Source organism: Chironomus tepperi, unplaced genomic scaffold (genome assembly GCF_022539635.2).
Source record: "Chironomus tepperi strain 1889 unplaced genomic scaffold, CSIRO-AGI_Ctep_v1 contig_354, whole genome shotgun sequence".
NCBI lineage: Eukaryota > Metazoa > Arthropoda > Insecta > Diptera > Chironomidae > Chironomus > Chironomus tepperi.
The window spans coordinates 2,285,361-2,312,317 of record NW_027226476.1 but is presented as its reverse complement, the minus strand read 5'-3'; the positions used below and the strand labels follow the sequence as shown (position 1 = coordinate 2,312,317).

At 30.5% G+C, this 26,957-nt stretch overlaps 1 protein-coding gene across 24 annotated transcripts in view; it reads left to right on the top strand.

The window, feature by feature from the left end:
• The window catches only part of KCNQ (KCNQ potassium channel), a 148,880-nt gene extending 122,964 nt beyond the window's left edge, over positions 1 to 25,916 (top strand). For 5 of the 24 annotated variants that reach the window (XM_070645671.1, XM_070645673.1, XM_070645677.1 and 2 more), the window contains 6 exons: positions 2,204 to 2,300; positions 2,917 to 3,141; positions 3,305 to 3,507; positions 3,563 to 3,753; positions 22,933 to 23,138; positions 23,377 to 25,900. In XM_070645671.1, coding sequence (XP_070501772.1) covers positions 2,204 to 2,300; positions 2,917 to 3,141; positions 3,305 to 3,507; positions 3,563 to 3,753; positions 22,933 to 23,138; positions 23,377 to 23,508 — 1,054 coding nt within the window. In that variant the 3' untranslated portion in view covers positions 23,509 to 25,900. Of the gene's footprint in view, positions 1 to 2,203; positions 2,301 to 2,916; positions 3,142 to 3,304; positions 3,508 to 3,562; positions 3,754 to 5,348; positions 5,923 to 9,878; positions 10,490 to 22,932; positions 23,212 to 23,327 lie in introns of those variants that run through there. The other 19 variants (XM_070645683.1, XM_070645684.1, XM_070645686.1 and 16 more) reach the window with 11 other exon arrangements.
• Positions 25,917 to 26,957: the final 1,041 nt, after the last annotated feature.

Here is a 26,957-nt window from a genome sequence, read left to right as displayed (position 1 = left end):
TTTGTGCCAAAATGCTTAGCAATTTACAATTTATCAATTCCATATCTTCCAAAAATACTCAATTATTCAAGCTACAATGTTAAAGCTTATTTAAACCTCAAAACTACTAGAAGAACTTCAAAGCCACAATCTATAGATTTCAATTACAGGATTAAATAGTATTTATGCCAACTTTCTCTAACCTCAAGCTGAATAATTGTATAGTAATTGAACAATAGTTCATACAGGATTTAAAGCTAGTTGAATTTAATAAAATATATTTTTTTATAAAGTTGGAAACAATTGTTGAATATTGTACATGCTCATGTTACAGCGTTCGTTTTTTTCCGATAATTAGTGAGTATGTTCATAGTCTATACTTTGAAATAGATACAATAGATGTATAACAAGAATCATCGATATCCATTTTCATTGATACTCTTTTGAAAATTGATGCAATGCAATATTGATGGATCTTGTTATGGTCGCTAGTTCTTTTGACAAGAATAATTTAGAATATAGACATTTTAGAACAATAGCTTTGTAGAGTTAATTAATAATATTAAATCTGATGTAAAACTCCTCTATCTTTTCGATTAATCCAAATTTCTAGTAGAATAGAATAGTCAAAATAGAACAAAATTCAAAATTTGCAACTTACAAAATTTCTAGTGCATTTTGCAATGCTTAATATCGCCAAAATTTAGAAAAATATCTCCTTTTTGTAAATAGACTTAGTTTTTAAAAGAACAAATTTTTAGAAAATCTAGCTAAAATATAGAATGCACAGTACAGTAGATGGCAGCTAATGAGAAAAAATAGTAAAATTTGCAATCTTTTATTCTCTATTAATGAAGCATCCACAAGCTATGGGAAGCACTGAATACACATTCATTCAATTGATCCAGAAGATAGCAAAAATACCTAATTAGAAATTTAATGAGGATATTCCATGTTACATGAAATTAAGTAAAATTACAGCTTTCTCTTCCATCAATTTTGTATTTTGACATGCACATTTAATGTGATGATTAATAGCATTAGGGACTTACTTCTTCTTGATTTTCACGGGAAAATGTTTTCAATTTGTATGCTGTAACTCCCAACACCTGCCCTAGGGGACAAAGTTCATACTCATGAGACTAAACTTAAGTCTGTTGATTGAGTATATTCATTAGTACACTGATTTAACTGAGCATGCTCTTTGTCCTTTGGGTGTCACAAAATTTCCCGTCCATAGTAAAACCATCCTCAAAAATTATCCAACTACGTCCCTGAAAAGCATAAATCTTCATGATTTTTGGTTATGAAGATGCATTATCTTGCTAGAATTGAATATTATTATGGTAGCATCTCCAATGTATGTATGTATATACAAAATATATTTTTAATAAGTGCAATTAACAAAATGCTTACCACAGGAAAGAAAATTCAAGTTCAGAATGTTGTACATGAAAAATAAAATTAATTTCATGACTCAACTTTGTTTGGCATGATTCATTAATTAAAAACGTATGAAAAAACTATCCTTTTTTCACTTCACTTTGTGGAGCTTTTCTATGATACCGCAAGAAATTTTTCATTTTCCAGACAAAAAAAAATCATATCTTGCATGTCTAACTTTACTCACTCAGGATATTCAGAACTTTTTAATCTCTCTGCTATCTTCTACTTTTAAATGTTTATACTTTTTATATATATATTAATATTCATATTTTTTTGGTAGTGGTGTATGTATGTTGAGAGAGGCTATGCACCATTCATCGTTATGCACATAAAAAGAGAATCTTTTTTTTTTTTGTTTGAAATGCTCAATGTTGTGGATTTAAATAAAAAAAAGTTATGAACAACAGCAAATAAAATTACATAATACAGTGATTACATATACATCACATTTTAAGCTTTAACAATGAATATTAAAAGTTTGAAAAACCTAAAAAATAAATCTTACTAACATAAATAAAAAACACAGTAAAAATAATATTAATAAATCCAAAAATAATCCTCAGTTATGTTTAAAACAAAAATTTAACTTAAAAATCCTCTTTATGATTTACTTTAATTCTTAAAAAAAATATTCGACAATTTTACAAATCCCACTTATTCAATGCCCAGAATTAATTTGATTTTTTCTACGTCTTCTTTTCCTGTTTTGCAAATAAATTTAAATACACATAAATTATACATGCACATACGCGCGCATGATACATGTGTAAAATTATAGATTAGACCAGATATTAGGGAAACAAGGATCTAAAGCAAAAGACGTGTATGCATCGAAAATAAGTTTAGCATCTCGTGTTGTTAAAATTGAAAGACAGGTAAATGATAATGTTATGAACGTGATAAAATCAGGAATTAAGAGATAAGATAATGGCATGTATGTTGGTAAAGTTATGGCTATAAAATTGATTGCAATGGTGATTGCAACTGGTGTGATTGCAATTTTAATTACACATTGGCACTTAATAGTTTTTAATGGTATTTAAGGATATTGGAGTCGTCCACTTGTTAATTAATGCTCTTAGGAGGCGACAGGAACTTTTAGACATTACATAGCAAGTGAACGGTCCCTAAAGGGTCTCAGCAAGTCTTACTAGACTGAATGAACCCCAGAAAAATTAAGGTATATCCAAAATCATTAAACACACTTTATCATAAAGTGAAGTATCCAAAATTCTTTGTAAGCCAACAGCTGTGCCAATTTGAAGCATATTTACCTCATCGTACTTCCTATCATTAGGTAACAACCATAAAATGAGTCAATTTCATTCCGTCCATTCTACAAAATTGCCATTCTATTATTGACAGACAGCTTAATACATATTCATTCCTGGTTTTATCACACAAATCCATTTGCAAAATTGACACTTCCGCTCTAATATTTCAATTTCCTCTTTTTTATATGCTTTTTAAAAATTGCGAACACAAAAAAAGGTCGATGATGTAGAAACCAAATTAGATAATTTGATTGAACTGTATATGCAGGACAGGAAGCGATTATTATCACTTCCGATGTGTCCTGAGCCACCACATTCCAATAATCTTCCTCAATTACCGCCAAATCCTCCAAGTGGCGGTGCTTCGATCGTTATTAATAATTCGACAGTTAATAGTAGTGCAAATGGTGCTAGTTGTAGTGGATCACTCAAGGTAAAAATGGTAAAGTTCACTTTTTGGTTTTATATCACTTATGTTGCAAATTTTATGCTTGTTATTTGTGGGATGGGAGATGGTAAATGGAATTTCCACTTCCATCACCTTTACCCATATCTAAATTCATTTATAAACATCATCTAACCTTCTAAACTTTTACATCCCTCAGCCTAAGCCAATTTTAGTAGATAAACAATCAAGCGAACCTAACTCTCCTATCGCCAAAAGTTTTGACGAACGTCAAGAGCAGGAACTTGACCGACAACATGAAGAACATCATCTAATGTTGTCACATTATGATCAGAAACGGCCGCCAATGAATCGGGGCTATTCTGATTTGGGAAATCGTATGAAAAAGCGTGTAACATTAAGGTAAGCTGGCTATATTCCTTCAATGTCCATCAACTAATTACAATTCCTTAAACAGCTCAATTCCAACACAATATGCAAGTCATTTGGATCAAAATGATTGCAGTGGTAATACTGGCGATGTTGTGATAGTTGTACCGTCAATGGACAACCTACCTGAACGTTCTGATACTCATTCACATCACATATGCATAGATACAGAAGGTGAAGTGGAGCCGATTAGTCCAAAGACAATTACCGAAAGTTCAAGTAAGTTATCAACAATCTTCTTTTAATGCTTATGTAACTTCCGATTTTTCCTAACATTCTTTGCTATTTATGCTATCTTAATTTTTTGGGTTTCGAACTTATGATTTCATTTTTTATACTAATTCACTTCCTTTTTATATGATTTCCAATCTACCTTTAACATTACAAACTATCTATCTATAGCTGATTTTTTTCATTTCTTATTCCTTCATCCTCGTCGCGATAAATTGATCGAAAATGAATTTGAATAGGATGAATGAGAAGTTCAAGCTCCATGTTAATGAAAATGATGATGATGATGATTATATTTAAGTAGTTTCTGTTCCCTGTGTTAAACAAGTCTATTAAGCTACAGCTACAATGAAGTTTATATCGATAAAAACACTTTTATTCCTATGAGACTTGCCATCATGCTGTGAAAGTAAAACATAGAAATTAAATTATCATAATGGACTTCAAGCTACACTTTGTGCTTCATATTTCAATGGAAATTTTCGGTTAATGCTTCAATTACATTCACTTACTTAATACCGCTTCTATTGTAATCCTAACGATGATGAAAATTTTTATCCTTTCCGATGTGAAAAATGAGAGTTTTTCGGTACGACATAAAATGTTTAACCATTAGCCTGTGTCAATCACTTAACAATTTTCCAGTTAATTTGTTTCAATCATACTTTTAAATGACGATGATGAACATAGCAATTTATTATGATATGTCAACATACTGTGTGCTATTGGGTCGTTGATTTAGAAGGGATCACAAAAAATAAGGAGAAATAAATTTGATTTTTATTGACAATGAACATATTTACCATATGGTGACATAGAACATGCTTCTTATTTTTAGATATCAAGTTTTAGACCTTTTTAAAGTAGAACGTTTAAAATATTTATAAAATGGAGGTTTAAATAGAAGCTATTAAAGGGTGAAAAGGAACTAACTGTTTGCATAAAATTGAAAGTTTATGATTATTTTGAGGATATTTAAATTTTTTATAAGAATCTTAAGCTTGTTTATTGACGGTCGATTCTGATTTGAATTTTTAAGGAATGTGAATCGATGCCTAAAGGGATGAAGTTTTGGAGTTAATTTGGATTATAAATTAGATTAGTTCTTGCAAAACATGTTGGAACTGGTTAGGGAGGAGGATCTAAGCTTCAAACACTATAACTAGGGAGGAAGGCAACAAGTTCAAAAAATGCAAAATTTTAGTCAATTTCAAACTCTCGAAAACTCTTTCTATCCTACTCATAACTGCTCTATAACTCATGTAAATCAGGTTGTCAGGAACTATTGTATATCTGAAAATCTATCCTTATTCTACCTATACATCAGAATGCGACTTTTATCAACTGAATCCTCTCAATAGCTTTATAATCATGCAGAATACAGAACTTTTGAACTTATTCTAAATTATAAGTCAAAAGTTCTAATCCATTGACTCATTGTTGACAAAAACACATGGTTTGGGTGTTTCGAGTGGTTTTCATTAAAATAGTTTTTCCAAGCTGCAAAGCGACTAATTATTTTAGCTTAAATAGGTTTCTAAAAAAGTGACAAAAATATTAATTTTTTGTAATTTTATTTGCAGTTTTTGAATTAGATATTTGAAGCATCTTCAACATTAAAATGCTATCAAATTTTTCATACTCAAAACGTCCATACAATGACAATAAAAACGAAGTGTTCATACATATTTCTGCAAGACTTTCTTCAACCCTTGGCATTTTAAGACGAAAAAAACACATACTTAGATGTAAAAGCTTCTACAACGATTTTCGAGACCTGCACTTTTGCTTACGTTTGAGCAAGAAAAGACATTTAACTCGTTATAAATTTTCAATAGTTAACTTATGTTATAATATATACTCAAATAGACTTGATTATGATGACTTTTGAGGTTTTCAATCTCGCGATCGACTCCAGGATTGAAACCCTTAATGATGCTTCTGAATCGATTGTCACCAAGCTGTCTGGATGTATCCTTACACTTGTGACTAGCGACTCATGAAAATACAGTCCATTGTCATGTCAATTCTGAGTAAATTTGTTGAATTTTTTTAAAAACTTCCTGTCCACAATTTGACAATGATATTATTCGAAATGAAAAAGAGATTAAAATAAATTAATTTACAGCAAAAGCTTTCCCAGACCCCCCTGAAAAATTCAAAGCTTTTACTCTAACTATATAAAAAGTTTCAGAATGAGTTTTCGCAAGTTTCAGCATTATTGTCTGCCTTCAGAGAATCATTTGTACCGCAACACGCCAATAAGAAATTTTCATTTTTTCATAACGACTTTCCCTCCCCGACATCCCATTTATTGGTGTTTTCATATTTAATTCGATGACGCTTCTTTTTTGATCATCTTGAAAATTCTCTCCGTACAACATTAACGTCAACAACAAAAGGAAAGTACATAAATAAAAAACTGAAAATGAATTTTATGCCTTGCTATGTGAGCATCTGTAACGATTTTCAGGAAAATCCCCATGATAATGCTGTGGGGGAGTAAGAGCATCACTTCATTCATGTACGGGCAACACCTCCATAAGAATTTTATAATACAGCACTAAATATAAATTTTAAAATTTTATGATCTGTCGTTATCGGTAAAGAAGCAGTTCCAATATCCATCTACCAATATGTGTCGCAATTTTCATTTCATAAGAGTCATCAGGGACTACACCAAAACAGCTAAAAAGTAGGACGACAAATAGCTTTAAATGGAAAATGCATATGTTCGCAAAAGAAGATGGTACAGCCATTGAAAGAGAAAGATGATGTGGAATTTCATTTCCGTGAAATTTATGACAAGTTGATACAAATTGAAGAATGTTGTTGGAAAAGGATGACGAAACTGCAGGAAAATATAAAGCGAGAAGATTTACGTTAAAAATTGGAATCTCTTGAAACTTTAATGACATTTTAAAATAGAGAAGCTGCTTAAGAAAGGACGCTGATGTAACATTCCCGAACGAAACATCATAATGATTTATATCGTATATCTTGAAACATTACTGGCCAGAGTTAATGCTGGTTTAATGCTCAATTTTGTATGCATACTCATAATCATGCTCCTTGTCTGTTGAAGGAGCAACTGTACTAAAGTCTTTGTCTTACTCGGGACTAGCCAGCACCAAAGACTCGTCTTTAAATTGCAATGTCTAGCTTGCAGCATCTTGGTCTGTGTAAGCATAAAAAGATGATAAGAAAATTCATTTGTCCTTTTTTTACATAATTAATTGAGTTAGAAAATTGTTTAATTTTCCCATTTAATTTAATTCCTTTCCCATTGTCATCCTACCCCATACATCTATAATAATAGTATTATATTCAAGTGGTAGAACAACGAGATTAAAATCACGAGACAATAAACCACCAAGTGACTTCTTATTGCTTCTTTATTGCCCTACACATTTGTATGTACATAAAGGATGAAGAGGAAAAACTTTCATCATCAATGCTGCATCGAATCGTTCCACTTGTATATGTGTATACAGTGAACTATCGCATAATCACGAGAACTCACATAATATTGAATTGATGTGTATGGAGCATAGTTCGTAACTGATTCATCCGAGTCAATGGATGATTAATGGAGCTTGAGAGCGAACTTATACATGTATACATGCTCTTATTCCTTTATCAATGATGCTCGATATTTTCAAATGTAGCTTTAACCTGACATTACCTTTAAAAATTTTATTTATCGCTGCTTTTTCATCAAAAAGAGTAAAATTTGACGATGATACGAGCACAAAGAGGAACCTGTCGGTATGAAGTCGTTTAACTTAATCAATAATTCAATTTGATTCCAGTTTTAATGCCTCACTGAGCTTTTTTGTCGAAAAATAAAATTTCCAATGCTAATTTATCGGACATTTTTTGTTGAATTATTAAATTAGCATTCATTTGTGTATGTAGTATGAACATGTCGATGAGAGAAACTCGAATGATGGAACATGAAAAAGTGAATCGCAAATGAAAGGTAATGGGTGTTTATACATTTTGGATGGGGAGAAAATACCTTTCATGTTCTAGAGCTGTGATCAAGGGAATTTCGAATCGCTTTTAATTTGGTTTAATTTTTGGGGACAATTCTGGGATGGGAGTTCAAATTTGGAAGGGCATTCTTGGAATTTTGCAACATTCGATAACATTTTATGTCGTAAAGGTGTTTTCATAGCTTAATACAGTAACACCAAGGGCACATGGTGTAGATAAGGCAAATACGATTGTCCCCAGGTTAGAATGAATCTGAAGTGTAGTCAGACTTGGGAGAGCAACAGAACCGAAAATCAAATCCATCTGTAAACAACATATTGATTTCAAATCTAGAACTTGTACAACTTACAAACTTAAAATCAATTTATGGCTTAAAATTCCAAATGAAAAAATGGCTTCCGAAGAATAATCCAGATGCAATTCATTTTCACACCTTAAAATTCAATTGAATTCTGACATGAATTATAAATAATATTACCCCTCATGGGATGCATGTAAATATTTTTTAATTAACGGATTCTCGTTGAGTTCAACAACATTTATGACGAGCAAGCACTTTTTTTGATTCGACAAATTAAGGTTTCATGGTAAGCAAGCCGATAATGATATTTTTTTACCATTGTTATGGTCGATCCCAAAACGCAGGCACACAGTAAAATGAGAACAAGGATGTAAATTTGAACGAAATAATTTTATTGAAGTAAAATTAATGAAGCACATCATGTAAAATTTTGCTTCTTTAAATCACGGTCCAAAAAGAAGAATTTATTCATTTTTATTGATATTCTTATTATTTTATGAACAACTGAGCAAGAATCTAATTTTCCGCATTATTTGCATACTTTTCTTTATTGTAATCTTCTTATACATTCACTTTATCATAATGCTGTGTTCCGCAAAATGGGAATTATGTTTCAAGAGAAAGACAAATTGCTCATAACTTAACTTTATCATTTTAAATTCATTATTTAGTTATTTCTTGTAATGAGATTCATATTTAACAGACAATAAACAGATCGTAAAAATAAATTGAAATTTTTGTAGTTAATGAACAAATGGATTTTGGGGCTTATTTTCCTTTGGAGCTTTTTTGGGGTATTTTGTAGTGATTTAAATCAGTTGGGGGTAAATTATGTGCTACGGCACACTTTGGTGGTGAGCCTCGACTTGAATCACACACAGATATAGCTATGCTCATAAAATTTGACACCACACTAGTGTGTCGCGGCTCACAGGTTGCCCACCACTGATTTAGATAAATTGAATGAACTAAATACATCTTAGATGTAGTGAAGCTTTGTGACACAGTTGTGTACAGATTATTAAATAATGGAAAATTGTTGGAAACTTCAGGATTTACACAAATTTAATTATGTTAGGAAGTACCTAGAAAAGATTTAAAATTTTAAAGAGAAGCACAAAAAGTTGATGTAAAATGTACATCAAAATAACATCCTTAAGGTTTAATGATGATTCCAAATAACAGAGAATAAAAAACTCCGTACTTTTCTTCCCTGCAGGCTTTTAAAATCCCCCTAGTTGTTTCCTATCGTCAATATACAAGCATAAATAAATTATCGTTCATTCATCCATTTATTTGGACATCAAATTCCTATGAAAAAGCTCAAAAAAATAGGAATTTAAACAGGGACGAAAATATATTCATTTTCTATTTTTACGAGACATAGCAGCATCAACAATATCATCATCATCATTTCATTTCACTTCCTCTCCCCTCTCTATATCTATCTATCAAACTCTCAACTTGTAAAGATACTTACAATTTATTTTATGAATGTAAATATTTCTTAGGGATCGTTCATTTTTGACGTCCATTAAAATACCGGATATTAATCGTCTGTGCAGCACAATATGCTTTTTGTAACACGTCATAAGTGAACGATCCCATAGCTTACTCTGTAAATTATATATCACAAAAAAATATGTAAAAGCAGAATGAACAGATTCTCTTACTGAATATTATTGACTGTTTAAGGAACAAGACATAAAAAATTATAAAAAAAATATTTTTATGATAATGATCAAATATATATATTTTTTTCTTGAATCTCTCTCTTCTCCTCCTATTCTTCTTATTCTTCTTCTTATCATAGCAGCATCATTTGAAGATTACTCATCATCAACATCGCTTTAACAAAGCCCTACAACTCGAGTATATATACGCATTGCAATTGCTAACGATATTATAATACGGAATAGAAAGAAAAAAATAATTATAATTATAATAATAATAATAATAATCATAACGATAGATAACGATATTAAGTGTATAACGCTATATCATGTTCAATGTATAATTGTTTCGTTTCATCTTTAAATGTTATGTCGATTATGTTGTGTGACATGAACATTATAGAGAGATAATAGCAAAGCTTATAGGCGCAAGATAAGGAGAATGAAAAAGAGAAAGCTTTATGCTTAATACCAAATCATGATGAAGAGATTCAAGAGAAAATTAATTTACGGAACCGCCATATCCAAAAATATTCATAGCATAAAAATTTCTCACAAATTTGAATTGCTTGTTGGGCAATCCACATCGTCAATGGATAGAAATGAAAAAATCTCCTCGATTTTGCACAATGATAGATATTTGCAGATAGGCGTCCCTTCACATGACCAAAAAATATAAACTTTATGTTACACGCACACACAAGTTTTGTTATGAAAGGTTGGGAGCTATCACAATTACAGAATATTATCTACACTCAAAGGTTTTTATCAATAATAATCATAATAATACTTAGAAAAATACTTTCATATCTGATTCCACCAATAAAATTCATGTTTGTTACATATTTGTAGTTGGTCATTCCACCAAGCTTTTATTATTATCCTTTGAATGTCTCATGGATGTTAGTCACTTAGAACATTGCACAATTTGGCATTTTTGAATTCATAATTTTTTATTACTTATGAGTTTTGATGAAGTGGATCATTTAACAGTTAGCTGGAAGGTTGTTTCATGAACTTGAAGCCATCTGCATTGATTGTTTGGTCATTTAGAATGTCTTATCATTTTAATAATAGTTTTAAGTTGATTGAATCATTAGTTTGTTAGATGTGCATACTTTTGTTAGAATGTAAGTAATCCAATTATCATAGAGTCATTCAGTAGACATGACTTTGAAGATCCAATGTTCAGAAATCTTCGAAAAATTTGATTATTACCAATTGCTTCTTTTTTGTCTTTAAAGATATAATAAATGCATAAAACAGCATATAACCTAATCGACACAAATTATTCATGGCAGCCTTAATGTCTATTTTCATGTCAATTGTCACAAATATTGCCACTAGGAGATGTCTTGTGGTCGTCACTAGACTGCTATGAAAAACGTGTGTCAATCGGGTATTAAACTCCCAAAAATCAAACCCAAAACTACCCACCCATGAACATAAAATTTGAAAATCAAGATCATGACTTCTCCATCCAATTCCTTGTTGCTGCATGAGTCATGTACTGTGAAAATCCAGAATTTATGATATGTTATAAATTGCTTGCTATATATATTCATAACTATATGTGCGTAAATAATCAAATTTCATGAATCTAACTTTCTCCCTTTTTCTTCTCTTTTGTGTCGTGAAATTTATTATTTACCACATAAAAGCATCAACATCTAATATGTGTACACTATGTACATATTTCACTCTATTTGTTGCTTTTTGTCTGCCTTTTTCCCATTGTATTGAATTCAGGAACATATGAAAAGGAAAAAGAAATTGTTTATTTATTTATGGTGATGTAGCTCAATCATTTTCATGGCCTCATAACATTCCTATTGTCGGTACTTAAAAAGGAATAACAGATTATATACGGATATACATCTTATTTGTTATTGTTGATTTCAATTATTTATATGGAATGAAAATCCTGGAAGAAGGAGGAGAAAAGCTTTGAAAATTAAATATCAAAATAATAGTATACCGAACTGCACAGCATGTTCAATAAGGCACCGGTCCGTCGCCGTAAAACACGAAGATCCCTTGTCGACACCGTGATGGCTGATTTTGATCCACTTTTGGGAATTGTGATTCACCAAATCGTGCATCTCGGGAATATCCCTTGAATGCGCCTGTTACTGCAATTCCCTACTTGCAGAATAAACTTTCCCACAAAAACTGCTTCCGGCCTCCTACAAAATATTGTCAACGTTAATATAAATTCAAGCATTTCCATCAAAAACCAATAATCCTCAAACATTAGACAATCCTCGTAACATCAACTTTAAAACCACTTCAAAAACTCATTTCCACCCATACTTAACCTCATCTACTCAAAATCCATGAAGATATATAAGATATAAGATTGATTACATTCCCATTCATGTTCTCACTTCAATTTGATGCTTAATTAGAGCTGTTAGAGCGATTGGCATAATATCGACATCCGAATGAATTAAAGTGTGCTTTTCTCATGAATGGAATGGAAAGAAATAAGGAAAAGAAAGCAACAGCTCACAAAATTTTATCTCCTTAATTCCTCATTCAATTTCGTATTCATTTCTTGCTTTTAATTTCTTTCCTTCTGCCTGAATTGAAATTGAAATTTTTTTGTAGTGTTGTATTTACTAAATTTGTCTGAATCTCATTATATGCTATATCCTTCCTTCCTCCGTGGTATTATTAATCTCTTCTATTTCTTCTTCGTCGTCATCGTTGTGTTTGGTTCTCTTTAAACACTTCTTGTTATGATATCTTGACGTCACAATAAGAGAAGTAGAAGGAAATGCCAAAAAATACAACAAACAGCCTATATCTCTTTAAATTTGTCATTACTATGTGACAGTGAATAAATTTCCTTCATTTTCTAGAGAGTTTGAGAAGAATAAGAAAGGTATTTTTTTGGAAGTATATATTTGTATCCTTTTCTTATATATTTATATGTATATTTGCAATACGAACCCCATCATTTGTTTCCATTCACTTGAAATAGTAAGGCATGTATATAAAAGAAAAAGTAAAGTAATGTGAGAACAATTTCCTTTGTGGCTTTCTGAATTTATTTGTTGTCATGATAAAAAATTGAAAATATTTCTCAGAAAATAGAAAATCCTGCAAAATTGATATGAGATTGCGGACTGGAGATTGGTCTAAAAAATTAATTTGAATTTGGTATCTGATGGAGTTTCTGCATTTGTCAGTGGTTTTATAACATTGTATGAATTTCAATTAAAATTGACATTAGTTCAGGAAAGTCATCAAGTTTTGTACGCATACCGACAGAACTGTTTTGAATTGTTGGTTATGTCATGAAAAATTGTGAATTTGTAGATCCTGAATGAAGATTTTGAACTTAATTAATGGATTTGGTCCAAAACAACGATTAGAGTTGTGCAATGAGCACTAGATAGAGAAAGAAGGTTTAAATGTGCTTTGTGTTACGCTCCTTAACAACCCACGATAGCTCAATGGTAAGAGCATGCGACTGGAAATTGAAGGACGTTGGTTCGAGTCCCACTCGGGCTAGATTGTGTGAAAGTGTCCTTTTCTTCTTTAGAACCTCAGAAGTAGTAAGATTTTCAAACTTATTGACGGGTAATTAGTCTAGTAGACAGGAAAATTGTGCTGACGCAGTTGAGATTTTCTCAATAAAACTCCATAAATTAAATTGAAAATTGTCACCTTAGTAACAATTCAATTTATTCCTTATTCATCAAATATTACCAAAAACATTCAGTAAAAGACTGTAAAAATATATGTGAAACCTTGAAAATTACTTCTATCGTAAAATTAATTGATACACAAATTTCCGTACCCTAAACAACATTTATTGAACTAGAAGGCATTCCTCAGAAATGAGATGAAGCACAAAAAACAATTAAATAATCTTCAAGAAAATGTTTATGCAACAATGATAATAAATTCAGATGAGCTCCTTACAGACCATATTCTTGAGAAAAAAAAGGTGTTATTATTTTTAGACATAAGAAATAATGGATATGGAGGTGAAAAACAAATATAAAATAAAATGCAAATATCCGAAAAGTATCTTCACCTTCGCTTGAAAGGATTTATTTTTCTGTAGTTCACACATACTAGCTGAAGATACTGATGGGGTCATATTTGAGTGACGGTCATCATAATTTTCGAGGTCACATAGCTCAAATGTCCCTTTAAGAGTGTATCAATGATTCAAAACGCAGCTAATCAGCTGTTCCTTCATTTACTTCCTCTAAACATTAGACATCACTTATCATTGACTCCCAAAAGATGTGAATATTCTTCATTTCAATAAAATATACCAGGAAAAAATAAAAATGTTGCAAATAAACGAAATTGCAGGTATTTCCGCATGTATGCATGAAAAACGATTTGTCTGCGATTCTCATATTCACATATGAAGATGGAATAAAGCAAATATTATGATATAAATGCTGAAATACTTTCTCTCATCTTCAGTTCCTTTTTTCTCTAAATACATGAATGTGTTATGCATGATTTAAAGCTCTTTTCATGCTCAACAGGAGGAAAACTTTTGGATTAGCCAAATAACATACTTTTATCGATTTCCTGTTCTACTTCTTCTCCTCTTAAATTTTCATTTTCTTTTATGCTAACTCACGTACCAAAACTTCAATGTTTTTCAATTCCTGAAAGTAAAAACGGAGAGAAATTGATGGACTTTAAAGGGGGAAGTTGGTGGAAAAAAGGCAAGCATATTGGAATGAAAATTAAGTCAACCATCATAATGTGCAAAACCATAATGATAAAATCAGAGTAAATATTTGGAGTCATATCCTTTTTTTGTTGTCAATGTTCCTCACGTTGTCGACTGTTGCTTCCATAAAATTAATGATTTCTACAAGCAAAATATCATTCTATAATGTTAGTTTTTCTACTTACAGTATTATTGCTATTATCCTCATCATCGTCTCCTATACCTTTTAAATCATTTTGTTGGATACTATATGATTTTAGGGTTTGTCTGTTGCTCAAAGGCTTCTACTGAAATGTTATTATTTTATCATCCTTCTTAAGAATATTTATTATAGTTTGAGATATGATGTTGAGAAAATATTTTGATTTGCTCTTTTTAAAATGAAAAAAGTTTGGGTATAGGAAGGATAACTGAAGTGTAGAAACGCTTTTGAGACTTTAATAGTGAGCAACAATTAGTATATATCTCTTAAGATTTGGCATATCACATGAAACTTTAAGCTTTAGTCAAATTATTTTCGTTTTTGTGAGATGTCATCTGCAAGCTTCCAACATAGTCTATGTCGTGTCTAGTGTTTCCTGCTTATAAGGAGATAAAGCTCAGACATAAATCAGTTCTAAATTTAGCTTCAAAAACCACCTAATTAATTATTTTACCAGAAATTTAATTAATTACCAAAATCTACAAATTCATACCCAACTATTTATCAGATAATCAGACATAACATCCAAAAAGAAAAAATACAGCTTCAAATTCATCACCCAAAAACACTTGTGTGTAAATCTCTAAAATCTCAGCATAGAGAAAGCTTATTAAAAATTTTATTAACTGATGTTCTGAAACCCTTTCTTGTATAGCACAAGACTCTATCGAAAAGATCCCACTTCCTTTCTATACGATAAGGATAAACTAAACAAACACAACATAATAGCATTTCTCCTTTTTATTAAATATTTAATTCACTTTAAATTTGATTTAATTTTGCTATAATAAATCTAACTATGAGATAGCAATTCATGATGTAAGTTATAGCATGAAACTATCAAATATTTATCTTAGCTTATCTTTTGCTTATTCATGCAACAATCATGATGAGGATATAGCATCAACAACATTCTTAGATGTGTAAAATACAGTAAACATTTACCATTTTTGGAATCATGTATTTATGGTTCTGAAGTAAAAACAGCAGCTTCAATTAGGAATCGTTCCTTAGTGACGGCAACTTTTTGAGAGTTTTGTGACTTTTGATGTTACTTAAAGGTTTACATCTCGAACCTATAATAGACGCTTTGGAGCCTCAGTAAGGAGGAATTAGGGTGCTTTTTCTAAGAGCGTAGCCAAGGGGGTCAGTATGCATAGTCAGACCGACCCCTCAGTGACCATACTTTCTGGAATCGCATCTTATTTAGTCCATACGCCTCCAAGTCACTTTATAGCTGCTTAAGTCTTCATTTAATAATTGACGTCATTTATAAACGTCACTTTCCCCCTTACCTGATGTTAATACCTAAACTGATGAGATCCCTCAAACTAAAAGGGATACGAATTTCATTTTCTAAAATGGGATAAATTATAGTACTTAGAATCCTTCATGCCTCAAGTTTATCCTTTCTTCTGATATTCCTCTTGAAAAATGAGGTCGTTTTCTTTTTTCTTCCATGCTTTTTTCTCCCCTCATCCACAAAAAATATGAAATAAATGAGCCTCAAAATGTAGACAAGAGGGAAACATTTAAAAGACAATTAGCAAGACATGAAAATGATGATAATTAACTTTGTAACAATTGCTGTGCATGCGATAATATTTAAAATATGCAAATGTTCCACGAAATTGTATTTCTAAAGAGTAAGTTTAATTCCTTCTGGTAAACATGATTAAGCATATTTAAATTTCATATTTCTACGAATTGTTTTGATTTAATTTAAATTTTATTGCAGCACTAGACGGAGAATTAAAATCAATTTGAAATTTTAATTGGATATTTTTCCAGATCATGTCTTTCTTTTTCACGTGAAGTTTTTGAGTGTTGGGAAATTGGATAGCAGACGTTTAATTAAAATTCAGAAAATCATGAATTTTACCAAATGTAAAAGTTTTCAATTTTTGAATAACTAAGTAATTGAGTGGAAACCACAATAAAATGAAAATAATGGCCGCGTTGTAAAAATTTATAGAAGTTTATTAAGGAACAGGATGAAATTTAGGAATTTTATTAGCAGTTGGAAATGAATTTAGTGGGGTGGGGGCCGCTTTGGGGGTTTTTTTACGAAGAACCCTAGCAAATTTAAGAATATTTTCCAAAAAGGAAGACTTGAGGTGTTTGATGTCCTCCTGAATACCCCCTTCTCCATCGCAACATCAACACTCAAATCTTAATCTTGTCTTAGTTGTGTTTTCCTTCCACATTTTCTGAGCTATGCACAACCCTTTCACTTATGAGTTAGAAACAGATAGCCATTGTCCCTATCGGCACAAGACTTTTATGTCAGCCACTTGGTTGCTACTTGGTAGCCATTTGTGTGTATTAACATAATATAAGATACCAAAGAGTTCGACAACTGCATCTACAAACTTATATTCACTAACTTAAGTAAATATTGAGTAAATACGATTAATTTCAACTCTCAACATCCCACAACACACTCAATTCATATCCAATTTTATTATCGTCAGAAATCTAAATAAACAAATCAATTTTCATTGAAAACAATGGCAATAAAATGCCAGTTCAAACTATCATATAACATAGACGATGTTTTTTGCCACAATAAAATTGAATAATGTACCATCTATAAAGATATAAAGAACTGTTCACTTCACAATAGGACACAAATTTTTCGCAAGTCAGCAAGAATGTGAATGGCCAAAAAATAAATACTGATGCCAACAAAAACAATCCATTTTATGAATGAAAATAATCTACCATCAAATGTGGTAAATAGAATAAAGTGAAAGTATTTTTAGAGATATAGACTGAAGCACAATGTGAATGAATGAATGTTGCTTGATATGTGGAGGCAGAAAAGGTTCAAAATCCTTTCTACTCTTCATCAAATTAGAATAAACTAACTGAATTTATTCTCGACTTGTTTTCACTTCTCGCTTGAGCAATGAAATATAAAGTGTAAATACATTTACCTCCGACATGCTTTAGTGGATATATTTTCACATCCTCATAAAAATGCTTAAGTTTCTTGAAATACCTGACGTTCATAAATAATTAAAGGATGAATCATAAATTTCAACTTTTTTTTTCATGTATCATGCCTTTAAAAAATGTTGTTTTTATCCGGAAAAATGTCAGGAAAGTTTCATGAAAATGTAATGCTTACTTCCACCTCACATACTTTCATAATCCATCAAAAAATCATTAGACTATGTGAAAAAAAATATTTTCCATACATGATTTGCATCCTCATCAACACCCTTCCGGTAGAATTTTAAATATATCCATAAATTAGGTTGAATGCCATATCCATATATAAAAATGGGAAGGTCAAATACCAAATTCAAGAACTTATTTAATTATACTTGATATCGCTTTAAAGTATCGCATACATTCATGAAATGCGAGGATTTACATATCAACTCGCATAATAAATATTCTTCTGATATCCACTCGTATTACGGAATTACGGAGGTATGTGAACCTTTTATCATCAACCGTTCTTTACACTTCATATTCGTCAAATGTATATCCTCATATTTTATTCTATCGACAACATTATGCAAACGTATTACGAATGTTTTACTGCTTGTTTAGCTTACATTTTCTGTCTTCTTGGTCTTTACTGAATGGTGTTTATATGTTAGAAGTGTGGACACATGCTTACAATATTGAGGTAACGGAATTAAATGGAATTTTGTGTCAAATTATCAATTTTAGACATAAGAGCGGAAAATTGACTATGCTAGGTGCACAATGATGCATGTTTACAACTAGTCCCTGTTCTACTCAGGATTTCTAATGATGTCCATCCTTTCCAACAATAACATCTATTGGCATTAAAATCCTGTTTGTTAAATTTTCTGTCGACAGCACAAACAAAATGTCCTAAATACTATTTTCTGGCAAACTAATAAGCTTAACACAACAATTTGTTTCTATTTCGTTCCTACATTTGCGTGTGCTGTGCATGCAAGGAATAAATTTATTGTTTATCATAACTGTTATTGTTATTGCTGTATTCATACCAGCAATGAACTATATATTCATATCAAATGTACTAACTGCTATTTTTACTGTTGATGTCTTTTAAATTGACTTTAATTGACTTTCGTCAAATTATTTGTTGATTGTGCTTTACTCAATAATATCTCTGTTTTTAGTGTCTATTTTATTGATGGTTTTGTATGTCTTTTTGTTGATTTTTAATTAATTTTTCCCATTTCATGCACTATTTTATGTAATTATTACTGTACTGGCTGTTCTTAATGAAGTCATTAAACAATACTATTCAACATGTAATATTTTTTGAACATTTAATCACCAAACTTAATTTGATGACACGTGCACTCATGAAAAGATCTTTAATTCAACAAATTTTTATAGGTTTTTTTGTAATTTATTGTAATGATTTTGAGATTTTATGTGGGTATTAATAGTCTATAGAGTTGAAAGCGAAGAAAGGGGTGTGGGTTAGAGTCGGTAGCCATATCGATAGTAATTCTTATGCTTCAACTCGAAATTTTCACAATTCAGCTCAATTTGTTCTTAGTGGGGAGGGGGTTCATCAGTTAAACCAGTGATGCACAACCTTTTATTTTTCGTGGCACACTTTAGTCGTAAACCTAGACCGAAATCACACCAGACATAAGCTTCATGGCATTTTCTATAATTTTTGTGCCGCAACACACAGGTAGTCCAACCCTGAGTTAAATATTCTCTAATATCCAATTAGAACATCAAGTGTAATTCCCAGAAGACAACTCAAAGCTCAACATTTCAAACTCATTCAAGGTCAAAACAATAAGAAACCATAAGAATTAACTCAAACAATTCCATTGTACATGAACAACATTTTCAAACGCTTTTTTTATATTCTTCATCTTCTTATTTCACTTTCCGCACAGCTTAATAAAAAAAATATCAAGATATCATCATGCAATATAAACAAACAAAAAAAGTCACTCAATGTGCTCCCTCCTTTCACATTCATTTGACAATTGTCATCCTATTCTACTGTTTCACTTTCATTTCACATCCTCTTCACACCCATCTTATTCACTTTAAGAAGTGTCTCTACTGATGATGTTATTGTGCTGATATCAAATTAAATCACATGCATATAGTTGTAAAGAACAAAGGCTTTCGAAAACACTTCATATGATGCCAAAAAGAAGTACGAATTGCTTGATATAATTAAAAAGCATCCATTGTAAGACATCCTAATTTGTGGAATTATTTTCATTTTGAGATACTTCACATTTCAATTTATGACTCCAGCATATATACATACATTTTTATACTTAGCACTTCAAAAGAATTATTAGGAAAAAGTATTGTGTGACAATGTAGGAAGTAAAAATGAAGTCAAGTCACGCATCTACAAGATTATAAGAAAGCCTATACAATCAGCAACAAAGTAATTCAAACATGCTCCCAAAAAAAAATTTTTTTTTCAGACATAATACTTTATCTTTGATTCTATTACAACACAAAGAGAGACTTAGAAATGTGCTGGATGTTTTTGATATGCTTCAAAGTCGACAGAAAAATAAATGTTCAAAGAATTTTAATGTAAACAACGTAAATTGTCATAACGACAGCTCAAATAAACCAGAATTGAATTAAATGTGTAGGAAAGGGGTGATTTATATCTATAAGAATAGGATTAGATAGACGATGAAAGTGATGCTTTTTCCGGAGAAATAACTTCCTATGCAGGGGGCTGTGACGATTGGTTGAAGGAGTAGGATTTAGTCCAGAGCTTGAAGTCGACTCGGATTTTGTTCGGGAAAATCTATTTGAGTCGTCTAGACTTCATAAATGTCATTGTTCCTGGATCTGTTGTACCCTATTCATTTTAATATTCTCAGTATCAATACTGCAAATCAATTGAGATCCATGGCCTCTCTTAGTTAGCAACTGAAGCTGCTTTTATAGCTGGCTGCTCTTTGACAGTTACCAGCACCAAGTACTACACTGCTTCCATCAACAGCCTGTTTCCAAGTATTCTTTGACCGCCCTCGCGCTTAGAGCAGTCATTCCCCTACAACATATTCCTACACATTTACGTCAACATTTAATGTTCATCGTAATATCTCAAATTGAGGATGCTTACACGGAAAAAGTAGTAATTCATTTAATTACAGCATGAAAATTGCGAACCTTTAATTAACGTTTACATAAACAGCAATTTTTTTTTATTAGAAGCTCTAAATAAACAGCATAAAACTCGTAAAAATTAAAGTCTGTTTAAATTCCATCCTTAAAGTGAAGAATTGATTCTGTTCTCGTGCCTTTATACTTTCTTGAAAGCTTTGACAGCGTTGATTATCGTGATTATGAGAATTGACGTGAATGCTGAAAAAATTGAGTCTCTTCTTTGTTCTCACATTCTTTGTTCTTTAAATTCATTCCTTAATCTACTCGAAAAATTCTTTGTGATTTTGTTAATTGGAGTTTGAAAGTTTTTTTTTGTTATTGTTGATCAGCTTTACAGGTTCTGAAAAGTTTCATGCATTTTATTGAACAATGGCTTTTGTTTATAGAAGCATTCTTGTTACAATTTAAGTGCTACCGTCTAAATACTTGAGGTTTTCCTCAGTTTTTCTCTGTTACTTGTATGTATTTACTTCCTCTTTTCGATAGAATGACTTAAAACAATATATTCAAGTTACAATGTATTCAAATAAGCCTTACAAATAATTGTTGCCTTATAAAGTCATTTTTGTTGCATTTTCATGGATTGTTATTAAGGCACTTGAAAGTTCATTAAGACATCTTGGGAGAAATGCAAAAATTCTTGAAATCAAAAGAATTTATAAAAAGAGGAAGTTTGAACAACAAAATAGCAACATTGTTGGTTACTTGCCCCGAATAGCACAAATCTGTTAATCGATCAAAAGCTATCGTGACGATGAATTGGTCAGACTCGGTTCAAATTCGACACCATACCAAAATCACGCCTAGTGCTGGATTGAAGATCAATTAAACGATATGTGTTATTCGGGGTAAGTGGACGATAATATTTATCCATAACTAGTTAAAGGCAACTTAACGACTAGTTTACCTAGTTTCTCAACTCAGGCAGGTTTTGGCCATCCTAATGAAAATAAACAATTACTTTATCTTATAATTGTCATGCAACATGCTATGTTATTGCATATTCGGAATGAAATTGGATTTATATTCTCTAAAAATCTATCATAATTGCACAAATTTAATTTAAATATTAATCATTGAAAAAACTAATTTTCAGGTTTGGTAGCTTTAAGTTTCCAAATCTGATTTAATTTTAAACTTAATAACAGGCATAAATTTAAATAATCCCTAACAAAAATCTAATTAAAATACTTGCCATAAAATAAAACCTAATAAATTAATTAAAGTTTAATTCATCGTAGTGTGAAAATCTAATCGTCACTTAATGTTTCAAATTGATATGAAAAATGAATGTTAGGTATACCTATACGCTACAATTTTAATGTATATATGTGATGTGTATATATATCTTAGACATCATATTTTAACAATCTAATAATTTAACGTTCTAAAATAGATCGAAAATATCTAACAAAAATATTATCGTCCCGAGCAGCACAGAAATTGACGTAGATTCTTTTGAAAGTACTTTTTGATATAATGGTATGTTGTGTTCTATTATTCAAACTGTCGAAAAGCATATTAGCATCGTATTTCTTAATTGTCACTGTTTTATACGCCATATCTACCATTTTTGGTGATTTCACGAAAAATTCTAGCAAATTGAATAAATTTTCCCCAAAAAGTGAGGGTTTGTCGACCAACTCTCTCTCCCTATACCAAGCATACCCTGCATACGTCCGTGATATATCCCCAATTATGTAACTTCCAGTTAACTCAAAATGTTAGAATTCATGGTGCATCATACATGTAAGATCCAATTCAAGCACTTAGTTCAAGTGGCGTCTAAAATACAGTAACACAAAATCTCATATAAAGTCACAGAAATCCAATAAAAAGGGTGAAGATCTTTAATTTGAACACCAATGCTTGCTACTCCTCTGCTACCTTCATACAATTTTAATTTTAAGCTTTTACATACCATTTAAACTTGATAAATTTTGTACTGTTCGGGACATGTTTACATTAAAATTAAAACTCTAATCCTCTTATTCCATAAAATTGATAATTGTTAAATTGCATAGCATAATTCATGCATAATATATTGTTTTGTGTTTGATATAGTTTCGCATATTTCTGTAATTAAACGGATAATTTTTTCGACCTTATTTCAAAATTTATCTAACATATTTCTATAATTATTCTTGTATAGTGGTTCTATTAGATGAAGAGGATGAAGAGGATGAAGAGGGTGAGGAAGAAGACCTTGACATAGGAACCGAAATTGATCCCGATTCACCACCATGGGATATGTATTGTGAGCCAGATATCGACGATAATGATGACTCCAATGAGGATACGGCTCTATTACGAGCTAAAGCAGCACGAACGGAAATTGTTATTACACCAATTAGTCCTGTAAGGACACGAATTAATTTTTAAGGGGGTGAAGTTTTTCAAAAAATTGTACGAAATTCTGGAAAAATCGGAAGTGAGCATTTTTAGTTCCATTTTTACTGAATTTTTTAGGTTATGTTGAATAAATTTCTCCCTCAATAAACAAAAAAATCCCACAGTTAATTTATTTATTGCTCCTAATATCCTCAGTAAACATTTTTTTCTCCTCTTCTTTATGTTCCATTTCGCATTCATTTAGGTAAGTTCTTCAAATGACATTGTTCGCATGGGACAAACGAATCGCACAAATGGAAGTGGCAGCAATTCAAACCGAATGGATTTACTGAAGCCCGATATGCAGCCACAACGACTTCTGTCCGAGGACATTTGAGATTTAGTGAAATTTTTATTTTTAGTTTTTTAATTTCCACATAAAAAAAAAATATAAATTCTTGAAACCACAAACGATGCTACATCGCAGACTTAATGCCGTACAATGAAAGATTACAGCCGCATAAAAAGAAAATAATTTAATTTATTTTATTTTATTTTTTTAAAAATTGTAAAGGAAGCATAGCAAAAAGTCATTAGATTGTGAGAACCAAGTTTAATTTTTTTTAAATGATACTTAGAATAATTAATAAAATAGTGAAAAGGAACATAAAGTCTATAATAATTTTAAAAAGAGGATTGGCAAGGAGAACAAAAAAATTCATTTAGGTAGCAATAAAATTTAAATAAAATTCAGTCTTATATCCTGGACTTAGAGTTTATGAAGCTATGCGAAATGGTTATGAAGGTTTTTGGGGATACTTTGAAGGATTTTAAGGAACAAGTAGCTTCAAAACTGATTTTTAAATTTTGATAAATTAAAATTTTGCACGTTCAAATTAGTAAGCTTTAAAGTTGGGTCAATGACTTACCAATGATGAATATTCATAATGTTTACTGTCACATGTTCAGTCTCATTGGCTATCAATTCCTAATTTCAAGATATTCTCCAAATCTCTTCAATTTTCATTTGAAGATTAGAATTTCATTGCCTACTGTGTTAAATCATTCTCAGTGAGCAAATATAATTGAATTTATTGTATTCGAAATCATATGTCAAAGATTATGATTTATAGAAATTGAGAAGAAGCTTAAGATTTATTCTGTGTGTGAAGTACGTTGTTCCAAGTTTGAATGACATCAACAGAAATGAAAAAGTGGTTGATGATGAAGATTTAAGCAATATAAATAACAATTAGCCAATTTTTGAGCCAATAATTAGAAATTATTGTAGTAGACTTTGAATTTTCAAAAATAATTTAAATTTGTCCGTACTTATTTTAATCTTTGGAGGGAATCGAACCTTCTTAGCTACGTTTTTGACCTCCATATTGTTCAAACCTTTTTGAACTTCCAAGAACAAAACAAGAATTTTCTAATAAATCTTTCAAAAAAATTCCCAAAACCCTTCAAAGTTAAAATCGCATAGCAACAGAAACAATACTAAGCACAACAAAACTGAACTTTGCGGACATTTCAAGTAAATAAACACACAAAAGAAATAATAATTTTAAAAAATATTTAGAAAGCGAATTAATCGACATAAACTGATTGAAAAGTCCCAACATAATCTCATTAGAAAGTAAAGTTTAGAATCAAAAACAAATTTTAATAAATTGAAAAGATGATGACGATGAATGAAGAACAAAAAAACACAAAAATGACACTTTTAGTATATTAAGAAGAATTAATTCTAACGAAATTATTATCTTTGATAAGTTCGACAGCGATTGAAAATTAATTTGTCTCTTTCAGATTGTTCATTGTCCTTTAAAGATGACTTTTTCTTTCGAAATCTATAATCAAACTTGCTCCTCATCTCCGTCAAAAAAATTGACATTAAGTTCGGTCACTGAACTTTCTTTCAAAGTTGAATGATTTTATATTCAACTATAATAGAGAACAAATCCTTTTAAATCATTGAGTAAGAAAGATCTTAGATGAAATGGAAAGGACACATTATAAAGCTTAGTGACTATCTTTAAAATCTGATTTATTGTATAAGCTTGTCCAGAAAAGTTATAGCTGATGATTTCTTGTGGTTTTTGTGGGTGATAGTCTGAGAATAATTTGATTATGTTCTTAATTCTGTGTGGTAGCTTATGTTGGATCATTACTGCTCGGAGATAAATTTTGTATCATAAACTTTTAAGATTCTTGAAGCCAAGTTTGAAGAGTTTGGAAGAGATTTTAACTACAAAGAAAAGCTGTTAAAAGTTAACTAAGCTTTTTCTATCCAGAACTCATTACACAGAATCCAACACTTACTTATTGCTTCTATCCTAAAACAAGAAGATTACCGACCAAAAGGATTGTTTTCTGTTTCAACTTAAACTCTTAGTCACAATTTGAACCTGAAATCAAATAGAAATTCAAGAGAAAACTTAAAAAATCTAAAATTTTAAACTTTAAAGGACACCCAAAATACTTTATCACATAAAATAAAGAACAAAATGTTGAACAAAAGACTTAAATCAATTTTCAATCGCTGCTAAAGAAAAACAAAAAATTTCCCTCCTTTAAAATTTTCTCTTTTGTTATTTTTTAGAGAGAAAAAAGAAGCACAAAAAGTTTATCTGCATTAATATTATTATTACTGTTATTACTGTTGAGCTTTTTCTCGCACGTTATATTAACTTTCTTTTATAAAAATCCTCTTTTTTTATTTCATTCAATAAAAATATTTTTCTTTCGAAATTTATAGGAATCTCTGTAGTTGTTAAGAAATGTAGATGAAAACTTTGTAGGAAAATTTGCCTTATTTTTTATTCATATTCACATTTTTCTTAAGTTTTATTCTATTAAATTGAGACTAGAGTTGTTTTGGTGTTTAATTTTGATTTACAATTGTTTAAAATTGTTTAAAATTGTGAAAAAAGTATTCAATGATTAGAATTTAATGATTTTAATTAAAAAGATTTTGTTAAAGATTTTGTGGAAAATATTCAAATTCTCTTCAATTTTTTAAATTTTTGGTTTGAAACTTTTCAACTTGAAATTTTTGTTTAAAATTCTTTCAAATTTTGTTTTCTGATTTAAGATTTTAAATTAAGCTTTAAAAAGGTTTTTAGTTTTATGAATTTTAGGAATTGATTTTAATAGAAACTAGTCATTTATGTAATTTTGAAAATCTAACAAAATTGTTAAAATTCAAAAAAAAATCAAGAAAATTCACAATTTTTATTAAAATTTCAAATTTATCAAAAGTTCAAACTTCCATCAACAACTCTGAAAGTCTCTCTTTTGACTAAGTTTCTTTTATGTTATGTAAATTATTTGTATTTTATGCTTATTTCTTTATCTTTATTCTTTATTATTTTACTTTAAGTTTTTATTTTTTTGTTCACATATCGTTGAAAAAAAGGAAATTAAAAGTTCAATAAAGGAAAATCACATGTGTAGATTCTTGTAGATGAACATTTAGCAAACATTGCACAATTCTTTTTATTTATTTTGTACTTTTTTTGTTTGTTTGAGCACTCAGTTTGTCAACTCACAAAGTCTTATATCCACTATCTTTGATGCACAACCAATGTTTTTGAGTTTGTTGAATCTCCGATTGCTGAGATAGAGATTCTTGGATGGAGCTTGAAAGAGTTTGAATTAAAGTTGACAGGATGTTTGGAGTTCGAACTCCAAAAATCCAGAAAGGTTCCTCCACTGGAGTCCGGATTTGAGGAGAGGATTCCACAATCAAGTCCTGTCAACTCTGATTTGGCTACCTATAGGTATCTGATGCTATCTAAATTCCAATCTATACCAAAGGTAAATAGCCAACAAATATCAGAA